Genomic DNA, 15704 nt, shown 5'->3' with positions numbered 1-15704 from the left:
TATAAAAACGCTTTAGTTTGTAAACTTTGTGGTATTACTGCAAAAGGAAGAGGAACGATACAAAAACAAAAGATGCTGTCAGAAGTGGGATTCGAACCCACGCCTCCAGGGGAGACTACGACCTGAACGTAGCGCCTTAGACCGCTCGGCCATCCTGACGACATGCCGTGTTAGGTACCATTAATCGGATAAAAAATCTGACAAATACCTATCTACACACCCAAAGATAGGCACCGGTTCCAACGCGACCCTGATGGAATATAAATTTAATTATATGATGTAATTCTTGCTTTCCTGTTCGAAAAAATATTGTTTCCTCATTTTAATAGGTAAATACATTTTTTTTGTCACGGTCGTGGTGTGGTAATGTGCATGTTCCTCATCTCATCATTAAAACATAACTGACGGGAGAGCCTCCAGATGTTATTCATCAATTTGTTCAAAATAAAAACCGTTCAAATTCTCTTTAACTGTAGTCCTTCTTTGTACATGTTGCCAGATGTTACTTACCAAACTTCACTCACATCTGATGAGTAATTTAAAAATTAAATCCCCTAAAATGTTCTTCCGTTTTCAGTGAATACCTTTAGATTATTTGATGTGTGGCAAAGTGTTTGCTTCATCACAGGTGTGATGAAGCAAACACTTTAATTACTCCTAAATTCCAACTGGAGATTATTAAACTAGACTGAGCAATAATTATTTAACTTGTGAGCAAAACATGAACTAAAACTAGGTAAAGAAAAAACAAACCGTTGGATAAGTGAAAGCCCTTTGGGAAACTCCTCCAACTCCCATTGTCATTGTGACACAGCACACACAAGTGAACACTGCACACCATGAAATTGCATTTATGCCTCACCCGTGCAAGGGGGCAGCCCTCAATGGCGCCCCAAGGGAGCAGTGTGGCGGGACGGTACCATGCTCAGGGTACCTCAGTCATGGAGGAGGATGGGGGAGAGCGCTGGTTAATTACTCCCCCCACCAACCTGGCGGGTCAGGAGTCGAACCGGTAACCTTTGGGATCCAAGTCTGACACCCTAACCGCTCACCCACGACTGCCCGGATGTGATCCTACACTCAGCCTTTACATCAATAATTTAAGCTAGCTGCTCTATTTTTTATTCATATTTACACTCAAGTACTATACAAGGCATACATAAGTGGAATGGTTTTAATGTCAGTCATTTTTAGTGTGAGAAATTGGGTATATGGAGTGAGAGTGTGTGAAGACACTGAGATGGGTGAGTCTCACTCCCAATGGGTGAGAGTTGACAGGCCTGTATTAATAAAGATAAGAATAATATAAAATAATATAAAATGATAATAATGATAATAATAATAATAATAATAATAATAATAATAATAATAATAATAATAATAATAATAATAATAATAATAATAATAATAATAATAATACAATAATAATAACGTACTCTGATTATAAAGCACCTTATATAAGTAAAACAGATCTCAAAGTGCTACAAAGGAACAGTTAAAACAGATGAAAGCACACACAGTGTAAATATAAATGTATTAAATAACAACTCAAATAAAACATGCACTGAAACTATAATAAATCAAATTAAGATTCCTGATAAAAAAAAATATTGGTAGGCTTTTATCAATGGGAATGTTTAAAAATAAGAAAAAGTACATAATGTAATTGAAATATTACATGCTAGTTTATTTTTTTTGTCATTAATTTTTTTTTTCATTATTTTTGCTTTTATTATCATACAATTACAGACAAACGACTTTCAAAAAACAAAAACACATATCGGCAGCAACACGGAACATGACAGCACTCATCAATTATCTATTCCAAAACATATTAATGTACATACAGTATACAACACATCCAACATCCCTTAAGAATAGATTTCAACACCGTAGTCAAAATACAGCCATGCTTGGCTAGCTTTACTCGGCTCCTTCTGCACCCTGGAAATCATGACTTCAAAAGCTGCTGTCTCTCACATAAGTTGAAGCCATAACTTAATTTCCAGTCTATATGGGCTCTTTCATTTTCGAAAAATAATTCTAGCAGCTATCAGAAAACCTGTCATCATTAGTCTACCTTCAGCTTTTGGAATACCCTCTGGCATCAATGACTTTTCTCCTAAGAGCATAGGCGGATCTACTGGGGTGGCATAGGGTGGCAAATGCCACCCTAAATAACAGCCTTGCCACCCCAGCTGCCACCCCAGTTGGCGGTAGGACTGCAGTGAATGCAGCACGAGATGACGCGAGAGCGACTGAGACTGATTGTTTTGAAAACCGAGTGGGGCAAAGCGAGGGAGCCAGGGGTGATGGGGAGAGGAGACACGGGATGAAACAGGTAAAAACTGATTAACTATCTATCGAGAAATAAAATTATAATGAAAGCACAATGTTGCTAGCATAGCTTCAATGCTGATTTTGAGATGATAAAAATCAGGTTGCAGAACGTTATTTCTCTGTCTATGATGTTATTTAGTCCTGACGTCTCAGGCTCATAAAGACATATTTGCGGTCAACTATGACAGAAAAGAGATGATCAAGTTTGGTTGTACTCAAATCAAAACGCACAAAGGCATTGGATCTAAATAAAGTTGTGAAGCGTTTTGCTGAGCAACATGGAAATCACTGCATTCAGCTGTTATAGTTATGTTCACTTTATGTTTTGCTCTCTGGTGAGCCTTTACAGAGATGTTACATTTTGTTTTGGCACCTGAGAAAATCTGATATTTCCTTTAATAAAACCAAAAGTGTTAAAAGTTAAAAACGTGATACTGGTGTGAATCCTGCTTAATACGAAGCAGTGTTGATGTTTCTTGTTTTGTATATATAATATGAAACTATCCAGAAATGACCTGTATGAACCTACTCACAAGCAAAATGTATTTTTATGTTGCTTCTTTTCAGATTTGTGGATATTTTGATGTAACATACAGAACCCGCCTTTTTGTTGATTTGTTGATACAGCAGTATGGAGGACCAACTCTGCCATATTTAAAAATAAATACAGAAATAAATAAATGCTTAATAAATAAATAAGCATAAAATTAATTGCCACCAAAAAAAAAACAACAACGAATAAATGTAAGTAGAAATTAAATTATACAGCTAGTCATAAAGGTATATAACTCTTTTAATTGGCTTCTTTATTTCTTTGCCTTTTTAATATTTACCTTATTTATTTTTTTGTCATTTATTATCTTCAACTCCATTTTTTAATTACTTATATTTTTAAGTATTTATTTATGTGCATGTTATCATATTTCTGTCTGTTTTATTCTTCCTTTGTATTTTTTTTATCCTAGTTATTTCTTCGCCGCTATTTCTTTCTGCCTGCCCTTTTAACATTTCTGCCTGCCATTATAATATAATTTCTAATTACATTTATTTGTTGATTATATTTTTGGTGGCAATTAATTGTATGCTTATTTATTTATTGAGCATTTATTTATTTCTGTATTTATTTTTAAATATGGCAGAGTTGGTCCTCCATATACAGCTCTATTTACAGCATATTTACATGCATGAAATGTCCCTTTCATGTTGCCTTAACTGCTGTATGTCAAGTTACTGAGGAACAAATGGGGTAAATGTGTGTTCAGAGTAAACATTACATAGATATCCAGTACCTTATTCGGGTGCCTTGATCCATTTATTTCTACTGTGTAGTTATGCTCACTTTAGTCCAGCTCAGTCCATAGATCTCTGATGGGAAACTTTTTCTTTCTATAGTTTCTTCTTGTGCAAATGCTGCAACGCTGCCTCTCTGACAGTCAGTCTCAGACATCTGCACCTCAGCACCTGTGTCTTACCTTAATACCTTTCCTGTGATAATGCCCCTCTAGAAGTAGTGTTATCATTCTCCTATCTCCTATTAAGTGAGATCACATTGTACGATGTATTATTAATATGAACTGTTTCACATGAAACACTAGTACTGTACATACTATTCTCACCAAACTGTGATAACTGTGATTAAATTCAGTGTAAACAAATGCCATATGTTGCCACCCCTAAAAAATTCCTGCCCCCCTCTTGCCACCCCATAAATATTTTTCTAGATCCGCCCCTGCCTAAGAGGCAGAATTGTGCAGACTCTGGTAAAAGTTGACTGAGCCAGTCCTCAAATTTTTTTCAAAACTGCCTTCCAAAAGGGCATTATCAAGGGGCGATCCCATAGTGCATTGGAGAGGTGTACCCACCTCTTTATTACACTTCCAACATTTGTTATCCTTTATTAGACCCATTCGGCATAGCTTATTTGGTGTAAAATAATACCTATGTATAATTTTGTAGTGAATACATTTATTTCTTGCATCCCTTGCAGCCCCTCCCACGTTTGAAATAATATTTTCCCGCACAGCTTCTTCAATTTCCGTATCAAGATCTTTCTGCCAGATTATTTTTACATTTTCACACATTTTAGGCAGAGCATTAAAAAACTCCTGCATCACATTATCTTCTTCATTCTCTCTTCTCAAACCAAAAACAGATCCTACTGAACTTCTCAACTGTAGATACCTCCAAAATAAATTGATGTTTAAGTTGGCCATAAAAACACCTTTTTACCTATGCAGATGAAAGGGTTATTCCTTATAGAAGAGTAGCTTTATTGTGAACTTACACGCGAGTTTGTTGTTGAAAAGGAGAAATGTCAATATGTTCAGTTGGTTCATTAGATTTTCTTATAAAATATACAATATATATATATATATATATATATATATATATATATATATATATATATATATATATATATATATATATATATATATATATATATATATATATATATATATATATATATATATATATATATATATATATATATATATATATATATATATAGTTTCGACAAGTAAAGCTAGGGGAAAAGTTTAGACACCACTGGAGTATATTATCCCATTTAGCTACTCTTTAACAGAGGTGTAAGTTATTGATTAGTTGATTTATCCTAAATCACTGCTTCTATCGGAGCAGCGCTCTCTGCCGCCATCTGGTGGACATATTTCGGTATGGTTTAGAACACACTAAGAGCCAGTTGTCATGGCAACCGTATTGCAAGCGCATACAAAAACAAGCGCTTGACCGCTCATCGACAGCTCTCCCGACGTTCGACATATGCGCCGCCATCTTCCGCTCCCTGCGCCTCTGCTCCCAGTTTTTTTTTTTTTTGTCCAAGAAGCGGGTGAAGAGCAGGAGCCGAGAAGCCGAGATAGATTCAGTCTGCAGCGATGAGCGGAGCCAAAGCCCGCAGCGACGCGCCTGTTGCTGAAAACGTCTCCAGCGGCGGGCACGGCTCTACCGGCCCTCCGCGGGACCGCAAGCCCGGCGGAGGCGTCTTGAAGAGGCTCAAATCCAGGAGAAGCCAGCTGGAAGGCAGGCCGGTGACCGAGGAAGAGCTGCGGGCGAAGAGTGAACCTATCCGTCCGGAGGATGTGCTGGGGCTGCGAGCTGCTACCAGAGGTTTGGATCCATTTCACTATGGAAGCACTTTTCAATTAAAGAAAAAAATAAATGAAATAAAAATAAAACGCGTCATTTCCTCTGTGTTACAAACTAAGGGGCTGTGACAATTTTTTTTTTTGTAACAGAAACACAAACAAGTCTTCCACGTCACAGGTAATCCCTGTTGTTTCTATTTTTAAAACAACTCAGAGGATACCTCAGTCTGCCTTCATAGGAGCAATCATGATAGCATAACAACTATTTCCATGTTTCTAGTGGGTTCTGATGAAATAATTTAATAATGTGATGTTGAGAGAACAGAAGGATGAGTATTTGGAGCAGCCAGGCCCTCTCTCAGCTCCATGGTGAAGACTTTCTGTGTCATGGCCTACATTTACTACGGAAGACGATTAGGGCCAATTAAAAAATTAACAGATTTTTAGATTTTATTTCAGTATAATATGAGAAAACATTTTTTTTCTCAGAATTATGACTTTAATCTCAGAATTCTGACTTTAATCTCAGGATTCTGACTTTTATCTCAGAATTCTGACTTTAATCTCAGAATTCTGACTTTAATTTCATAAGTCTGACTTTAATCTAAGAATTCTGACTTTAATCTGAGTTTTTTTTTCTCAGAATTTTGAAATTAATTTCATAATTCTGACTTTTTTCTCAGAATTTTGACATTAATTTCATAATTCTGACTTTGATCTCAGAATTCCGACTTTAATCTCAGAATTCTGACTTTAATTTCATAAGTCTGACTTTAATCTAAGAATTCTGACTTTAATCTCAGAATACTGACCTTTTTTCCCATATAAAACTGAAATAAAATGTCAAAATCAGTTTTAAGACACGTCCTCTTCCGTATACAGCTGGTTGGATAGAGATAAAAAAAATAGATATTAAACTATTGTGTTAGAACGACAGCCTAATTGCCAGGTGTTATTTCATATTTAAGGTTAGGAAACAAAAATAGACCATTTTAAAAATAACTAAAACAAAAAATTTCCCCATCTGAACTAGTTGATTTATTTTATGTGCAGGAAAAATAGGGCAAAAACTATTTTTAGTACAAATGCTTTTGTAATTACGCACCTAAATTGCTGAGGTTAAAGAAAAGTGTTTTTGCTTTCATAAAATCTAAAACAAACTACAAAAATTTTGTGTTTTTTGTTTTTTTGTAAAAAGCTGTGTTTTGCTGTGGCTGCAGCATCTATCCCTATGTTCTGCACCTTTAACTGCATGATAATTTCTCCATTTCAAATCAAAACTCATCTGTTTAAAATAGCCTATTCTCTTCAATATTAATCTCCCTGTCCCAGCCTTTTAATTTTTGTTGTATTTTTGAAATGGTTTTATTCTGTGTTTTGATTTTGTTTCTCCCATTGTGTTTTTTTCTTTTGTAAGGTGACCTTTAGTGTTCCAAAAAGGCGCCTTTAAAATAAAATGTATTATTATTATTATTAATTAGACATTTCGCATTTTTTTGTTTTATGGCTTTATATGTGTAGGGTGAAACAGAAATTTGCATGTAAAGGTGTTGTACATTAAATTCTGCATCCTTTTAACAAATTTGGAAAGCCATGTGCATTATTATTTGATATGAACCTGGGACATTTTTAAGGATGAATAAAGCTTCTTTTATGGAATCACTGGGAAAGTACAGAAAAATCAGAAGGAAAAGTGAAATGCCAGTTCATTTATCTCAAAGATTAACACTAAAATGTTCTTCCAGTGATTATTATGGAGGCGGGTCACAGAGGTGAATGTGTCTTAGAGGAAAATCTGAGGGTCAAACCTTGACTAAAGGGCAAAGGGAATTGAAAAAATCCTGTAGATGGTGAGAGGTTACCATGATCTGCACTGAAAGGGAGAAAGAAAAAGCCAGATTATAGTTTGCAAAGACACACAGGGAGAAAGAGAAGGGTGTTTGTAGTTGAATAACTGTTTTGTTTTGGAGGAAAGCCCGTGAGCATGAAATCACCAATACAATAATAAAGCACGGAGGCGGCAGCATTATGTCGTGGGCGAGTTTTACTACTGATGCCCTGGAAGAAAAACTAAACAAACAAAAAATATAACAACTTTAAAGAATGAAATGTTTAAGGGTGAAAAATGTCCTTTTTTTGGCATCACCATCAAAAAACAATCCTAATTTGTTTCTTTAAGAAAAGTCATAAAGGTTTGTGGGAACAGGAGAATCTACAAACCATTAGTCTGGCAAGTGTTTGCTTGTGGATACTACCGGAAGGATTTGAACCAAATTATGCAGTTGAAACTATTATTTTAAGAGCGTTAAAAAGGATACAAATAGTCCTGGTTATGTCATCATTTAGCAAACCTAAAACATTGACCTTTTGTTTTGACATTGTGTTATAATTGTTGTTGTTATTGAAGTTGTCGTTCTCTATCCTCTGTGTTGCCGTTGCAGGATACCTTTGTAAACCTGAGGACAACATTTACAACATTGACTTTGTTCGTTTTAAAATCAGAGACCTGGAAAGCGACACCGTCCTGTTTGAGATCGCCAAACCTCCGCTTTCAGGTGCTTTATTCCACTGTTCTGTTCTGTTTCATTTTAAAACAGAGGCTCCTTTGGCAGCATTAGTTTGTAGCCTTTAGGTCAAAGCAAGCTGCTTGTTCGGAAATGTAACTCCAAACCTGCTTTTTGTGTTGTGAATCCTGCTCTCAGATGATGAGGAGGAGAACAGGGACGGAGACGGCACAGCGGGCCGATTTGTTCGCTACCAGTTTACGCCGGCTTTCCTTCGTCTGAGGACTGTGGGAGCTACGTGAGTGACTCACACATAGCTTGAAAGCATCAAGGAGCTGTATTCTTCTTTTTTTTTTCTGTGTCCTGATTAATAAAAAATTTTTTTTTTTCGTACGGCCAAAAAAAAAAAAAAAAGAATGAAGCTGTTTCATCTCAGCTTCTCTTTCCTTCACTTTATCAGGGTGGAGTTCACGGTTGGGAACCGGCCCCTAAACAACTTCCGGATGATCGAGAGGCACTACTTTCGTGAACATCTGCTCAAGAGCTTTGACTTCGACTTTGGCTTCTGCATCCCAAGCAGCCGTAACACCTGTGAGCACATCTACGAGTTCCCCCAGCTCTCCGACAGCCTGGGTGAGTCCTGGGAAAGAAAAAGCAGCGATTCCATGTGTTCTTGTTAGAAACGTGTCCATCTCTTCTTGCTGTGTGAATCAGCTTGTTGTGCTCTGTGGTCAGTATGGGGAACCAGCTGGGCCACATCCATGCAGCAGACGTATACAACAAACATAAAATGTACCGCAACATCTAGAGATAAAACACCTGTACACACTGATCGCTTTAATAGAAGAGCTGCTGGAACACATGTATGGATCAAGCATTAGTTGCTTATGGGAGTTTTTAAATAAAAGGTGAGCTTTAGTAATTTAATTTTATTTATAAATATAATTCTGTTATCAAACTGTGTAACATTGCAAAGCAAAAAGACATGTTTAAATAGGGGTATATTAGAACGGATGGATCGACTTTAAGACTACGTTCACACTGCAGGCCTTGATGCTCAATTCAGACTTTTTTGTGAAATCCAATTTTTTTGCATTGCCGTTCATATTTCCAAATATATGCGACTTGTATGGGATCTCCTGTGTGAACTGCAGTCATACAACCTAAGTGTCCCGCATGCGCAGTAGAGGAAGCAATGACGTCACAAGCAAGCGTGCTCTGTGTATACGGAAGTAAACATGGATGGACGTGCTGCAGAACATCTAATGATTTTTCCCAACATTAAAAACTCAATCTTTCCAAGATGGTTAAACATAAATTATCGCCCACCACTGTTGTTGTTTTTCTTGCCACTTCTGCGTAGCAAGAAGCAGAATAGTGACCTTTGTTGGGTATTAATGACATTCAGGTCGGATGAATGCGACCTGGCAGTTCAGACACAGGTAGCATTTGAAAAGTTCAGATTCGTATCGGATTAAGGACCACATAACCAAGTGGACTGGGTCGCATTGGGAAAAAAATGGATCTGTGTTGTTCAGACTGTCATGGAAAGATCAGATGCAGGTCGCATATGGGAAAAGAAATCAGATTTGGGTCCATAAATGTCCACATTGGACCTACAGGTCGATATGCCGAAACTCAGAGAGCGCGATGGGGACATTATGGAGATATCGAGGTAGACAAAGGTTGTTTCTCAATTCACAAGAACGTGAGTACGGACTTGTGTCCTCGCCAAGTATGTTCTTGATAAGAACACAGGAAAGTATGGACTTCGGAAGAACAGTAGCGTGCAGCATCAACATGGGTCAATTGGAACAGAAGCGTACCGGTGACATCACCACACGCTTGGCTCTTCACCTCCTGTTATTAATAGTCGCTAGATAATAATAAATTCTTACTTCTTTCATATAGTGGGGGAATAGTAATGAACACAGTCAGATAAACACAAATCAAATTAACATTTTGATAAACAAAATTTAAAAAGAAAATTGCCATCAGAGCAAGCGGGCCTTCCCACACGGCCAGGCTGAGAAAGACCTGCTGCAGTTGGGCTAAGGTTAGCTCTGGCTGTGGTTAGCCTCCGATGTTGCCGCAGTCCTCTCAACATCTGAACTTTTTTTGAATTACACACTAAATCAGTAAATGGGCCATATAGTGACGCTTTAAGGTGATCTTAAAATGTACTTTTATAGAAAAACAGAAAAGAGAACTTTTAACTTAATACTGTGAGCTCTGTGGGTGCTCTCCTGTAAGCTTCTGCTGCCGCAGTGCATGCTGGGACAGCTGTCAAGAAAGGACAAGTCTGCTCTGATGCATGCTGGGTAAAGAGGGAGGGGTGAGAACAACATCCGGGGACTTTGTCCGTACTCAGTCTGCTGTTCTTGTGAATTGGAACAATACTATGGCTGAGGCTGGTGACGTTTCACGAGCACACGACAACGCACAAGTACAAGTAGTGAGAAACGGCCAAAGTAAAGAGTCGGGGACATGTGGATTAGTTTCTGTATCGCAGAGCCATGTTTTCCTGACTATCCAGCCCTGGTGATGAAGAGCTAATCCTCCTTCCTTTATTACCACAGCCGTCTGAATCTGTGACTTTTTATTAGTTTTAATGTATTTTAATGTATTCTTAATAAGTCAATTATTTTGAATTCGTTTTTTCTATATAGTTAAATATTGACTTTTAGTTTAATTAATGTTTTGGAGTTACTTTTTCCCCCCCGGTTAATTAGTGGTTGTTGGACTGCCTACAAAAGGGCTGGGTTTTGATCTTGGAGGACGTCCTTTGCTCGCTCATTCATCTCCACCACGGAGAAGGCGCACCTGTCTCCAGCTGCTGTAGGCCGCAGCCGACACCTCCGACCTGCCATGCGGTATTTTTGTTAGCTTTGCTTGGAAGCTGTTTTCGTTTTGATTTCGGCCTGGTGGGACCGGTTGTCCTGTTTTCGATTCTTTATTTTGCTTTTTTGGTTTATTTTTGTAGCAGTAGGGGCTTCGACGGCCCTGTATAGGGGTGGCCCCACTGCTGTACTGTTTTTTTGTTTTTGATCGGCTCACCAGGTCCAACTTTCTGTTAATACTTTGTTTGGTTCTTTTTTCCTTTCTTTTGGACACAGAAGCTGAGGATATTTAATTGTGTTTTTTCTCTAAAGAACATCCCCACAGCTGTCTTGAGAAAGAGGGTTTTTTTTTTTAAAGAGAGTGAACTACAGAATAGATAAATTTTTTTGTACCCTTAGTTTTTTCTGTGTCCTCAAATATGTTGTGTCTTTGTGGACGTAACAACATAACACACGGAATCTTTGTAAAATAATTTAATACAGTTTTTATTTATTTTTTTTTTTTAACCTCAGATAAACAGTTTTTTTTGTTGAGTAAATCTTTAAGAAATCTCCAATTATGTTTTTTTGACACTCTTTTAAGTATAGAGGTAAATAGTTCCAGACTATATTCATAAGTAGGCTACTTTACATGTTTTGATTTTCTCTGAATAAATGCCGAGCACTTTAATTTCAGTATCAATCAAGAAATCCTATTAATAGCTCATCTGAGCCTCCAACAGAGGGGGGGCCTATTTCTCTTTTCATTGGATAGAAAACTTAATTTCCTTTATGTCGCCCTATGACGGGTTGGCGCCCCGGGTGGTGAGCCATATTACCCATATGATCAAGAGAATGTGGTGAGCGATGGAAAATAAGTATTGGAGAGTCTAGCAGTCTCTGACCTGAGCTGCACAGTGGCTATGAAATGAGAAAGAGTTGTTTTAATTCATTCTTTTGAATGTTTATTTTTATCAGTTACAGAACTGACATCCTAATGCTGAATATGTGATGATGTAGAGTTTAGCATACCAATGTCAGCTGATTAATGGATGATACCTACTGTGGTTCCGCTTTGGTTTTAAAGAAAACATCATGGATGCAAATATTAAGAAAACAAAGCAAGTTCATTTTTCTGCCTCTTCTTTTTTCATAAATTCTAGTTTGTTTTTCCTGTACACAAAGTTTGCAAACCCAGAGTCGACCTACAATCGTCTGTATCTAATCTTTTGGTTAAATGAAGAGTTTTTTTGAAGAAGCTGGACCAAATGTTCTCAATGATTGCATTGAAGATGTGATGTAACGACCAGCTGATGGCAGCAGACGAGCAAAGCTTCTCTGTAAATCACAGCCTTCACTTTCGTGCAGTTTTCAATGTTTGCCTCGTAAACATAGCAGTTTGGATCAGCTGCCATACCACTGTGTCGATCAAGGTTCTGTCTTTTTCTGTAGTTTTCTGACCCACCTGCAGAACGTAATGATGTTAGATAGACTCTGAATTATGCGGCGTTCTTTAACGTCTGGAAGGGAGAAGAGTTAGTGGAGAAGGCTTCAGCAGGCAGAGTATATTTATTAATAGTGAGCAGGGAGCTGGGCTTGGGGCAAATGGAGACAATGAGGGAGGAGCGGAGAGCCTGCTGGTTGTTTGAGGAGAGTAATTGCAGGCAGGTGTGCTGCCTGCAATTACGCCCTCTATCCTGGATCCTCTGATCTGATGGAGAACAACAACTCAGTCAAATACGTCAGGATTCCCTCGAACATCTAAAAACTAGGATCTGTACTAAGTGAAGGCTGAATCGAGCACCAAAGAGCATGTTTACACAAAACCCCAGTTTTATACCATCCAGTTCAACTGGAAGGCAGATCACACATGAAATGTTCACATTTTTTTGAATTAGCAAAGTCAAGATTGTTATTTCAATCCTGACTGCCAGCACAAATCTAGCTGCCATTACTGCTAAATACCTGCAGGTTGATAAAGACAGGAATTCCTGATCAGTCTGAAAAAATAGTATGGGATGTGATTTTATTTGATAAAAAAAGAAAGGTATAAAACTTCATTATTTGATAAAACCAGAAGTCACAGAGTTCATATGCTGTTGGACTGTACCACTTTGTCCCTTTGCTGAAATCTATTCTCCATCCATCCATCCATCCATCCATTCATCCATTCATTATCCATCCATCCATCCATCCATCCATTCATCCATTCATTATCCATCCATCCATCCATCCATCCATCCATCCATCCATCCATCCATCCATTGATCTATCCATCCATCCATCCATCCATCCATTATCCATCCATCCAGCCATCCATTGATCCATCCATCCATCCATCCATTCATTATCCATCCATCCATCCATTCATTATCCATCCATCCCTCTAACTGTCCATCCATCCATCCATCCATCCATCCATCCATTCATTCATCCATTCATTATTCATCCATCCATCCCTCTAACTGTCCATCCATCCATCGATCCATCCATCCATCCATCCATCCATCCATCCATCTATCCATCCATCCATCCATCCATCCATCCCTCTAACTGTCCATCCATCCATCGATCCATCCATCCATCCATCCATCCATCCATCCATCCATCTATCCATCCATCCATCCATCCATCCATCCATCCATCCATCCCTCTAACTGTCCATCCATCCATCGATCCATCGATCCATCCATCCATCCATCCATCCATCCATCTATCCATCCATCCATCCATCCATCCATCCATCCATCCATCCATCCATCCATCCATCCATCCATCCATCCATCCATCCATCCATCCATCCATCCTGCTGCCGGTTTGCTAACAAACCTCTTCTGGTTTTTGTTTGTTTTTCTTTGCAGTGCATCAGATGGTGGAGTTTCCTTATGAGACGCGGTCGGACAGTTTCTACTTTGTCGACAACAGACTGGTCATGCACAACAAGGCCGACTACGCCTACAACGGAGGACAATGATGGTGGCTTCCTGGCATGCGAGGATCTGCTGCTCACATCTGTTGACAGACATGTACACACATGCATGCATTCTGCAGAACATCCAACTCGAACGTTCACCCATGCCGGCGCTCTTACAGGCTTGTTGAAGCTGCCTCTTGTTTCATAGAGGTCCAGCGCCGGCTTGTTTCATTTTCATGGTGTTTTCATCTTGCTGCAAGTTGATGGTAGTCTTCATTAGACATAGGAACAGGAAGAGGCTCCATTTATCGTCAGTTGTTTAGTTTAAAATGTTGACAGATATTTATTTGATACTTATAAAGAGGGCTAATCACTAATGGCTGTGGAACATGTGTTTAAAACAGGTCAAACAGCTATTGGATGGATGATCAGACTTCTTTTAAGTGTTCCGGCTATACTATTGAAATCGCCAACACACACACATGCAGGCATCTGAACACACACACACACTCAATCCCCAAGTGGCACCCCCAGTGTTTTTGTCTGAAGCAGCTGCCGCCTCCGCAATCCACTCCAGACAACACCAGGGGAGAGGAGGGGAAAAAAAAGAGAAACGATCCACAAAAAACAGGCATGTCAAACACACATGGTTACTCCTGCATTCTCCTCTCTCTATCCCTTTCATTTCTACACAAAAAGACACGTCCACACTAGAGCCGAGTCTCATCAAAGGGTTTTTTTTTCTTTTAAATTTAAGCCTGTTTGATTTTAACATGAAACAAGATCAGGTAACAGCTAACTCTGCTTTAATTCTTCAATCATCTGTTAAATAAAAACAGCCAACAGTTTGAAATAGAAAATCTGTTTTTAAGAGCGTTTTAATATCATGATGCATGCGATGATACGTCTTAAGAAAATATTTATGTAAAGTAAAACAAAAAATAAAAAAGTACGGATATTAATTTCAAAGAATATGGAACATTTTGGTTTTAACTTGATGGGGTGTTTATTAAAAGAAGATCTTTTCCATTTAAGAATATTTAAATAGGAGGAAGAAACTTGAAAAGCTCATATGTGAAATATTCGTTTCATGATGAAATGTTGAAAGTAACATGGAAATAAGTAGATAAAATCGTGAAACTGCTGATTTATTTTTCTTATTTTGTCTGTTTCTTTAAAAAAAAAATCTGTTTTCTTTTTTTGTATCCTTTTTTTGGCCTTTCAGCCTCTTAACTAGCGAAAAATCGAGAGTATTTTAACTTTACTCTCAAAATGTCGCCTTTTTTCTTGTAGATTTGTGACGTGTAAACAATAAAAAAAGTACTTCCTTATTAAATCTTCTAGTGATTCTAAAATCAGATCTTTCTTCATCTCTGATTGTGATTTTGAGGCGTAAAGTTGTCAGGATGAAACGTGGACAAAGGTCTGCTTTCTGTTTCCTTCAAAGTGGACTGTTGTATTTCCTCTGCTTACTTTGTTTAAATGTTGTTGTTTGGAGTACAAGCTGTTTGTAAAATATATACATATATAAATAAATACATATAGTTTGTAAAAAAAAAACAAACAAACAAAGAACTGAGTCAATAAATGAACTGAGTTAATAAATGGACATTTTCAGAAATAAAATTTGTCCTGATTGTTTCATTTTCCACAAGGGGAGAAAATCATTATCAGATATCAAATCATTTTGAGCGTTCAACGAGACTCATGCTACATCTACAATATCAACACACAGCCAAATATCTTTATAGCTCTGCAAATGAGTAAATATTAAGGCTTAAGGAGCCAGACAATCAAACATGTATATGTTTGTATGAAGTTCAAGGAAAATTTACCTGAAGATTTTGAAAATGTTCGTAGAAGTTCCATAGATGGCCACTCGGAGGGGGTATTTCACAGTAGTTTAATTTCATTCTGATTAGACCAGAGAAACAATAACTATAGATCAGACTGAACTACTCGAGGATAATATTTCTATTTGCTAAATGTAGAGATAATGAAAACATGCAGAAGTGAAAATACT

The 15704-nt window shown here is 37.8% G+C and overlaps 1 protein-coding gene and 1 non-coding gene across 2 annotated transcripts; one reads left to right on the top strand and one right to left on the bottom strand.

The window, feature by feature from the left end:
• Positions 1-76: 76 nt before the first annotated feature.
• Positions 77-159, bottom strand: trnal-cag. Its single transcript has one exon. It is a non-coding gene; the product is annotated as a tRNA-Leu (tRNA).
• Positions 160-5085: 4926 nt separating this feature from the next.
• On the top strand, positions 5086-15307 carry LOC119780102 (protein unc-119 homolog B-like). The gene is made up of 5 exons (XM_038280004.1): positions 5086-5466; positions 7886-7999; positions 8147-8246; positions 8409-8581; positions 13629-15307. The coding sequence occupies exons 1-5, from the start codon at positions 5235-5237 to the stop codon at positions 13739-13741; spliced, it is 732 nt and encodes a 243-aa protein (XP_038135932.1). The 5' UTR covers positions 5086-5234; the 3' UTR covers positions 13742-15307.
• The last annotated feature ends 397 nt before the right edge of the window (positions 15308-15704 follow it).

Source organism: Cyprinodon tularosa, unplaced genomic scaffold (assembly GCF_016077235.1).
Source record: "Cyprinodon tularosa strain WSP-4 unplaced genomic scaffold, ASM1607723v1 ctg155, whole genome shotgun sequence".
In the NCBI taxonomy this organism is placed as follows: domain Eukaryota; kingdom Metazoa; phylum Chordata; class Actinopteri; order Cyprinodontiformes; family Cyprinodontidae; genus Cyprinodon; species Cyprinodon tularosa.
The sequence above is the reverse complement of the archived record's forward strand: the minus strand, read 5'-3'. Positions and strand labels throughout refer to the sequence as shown.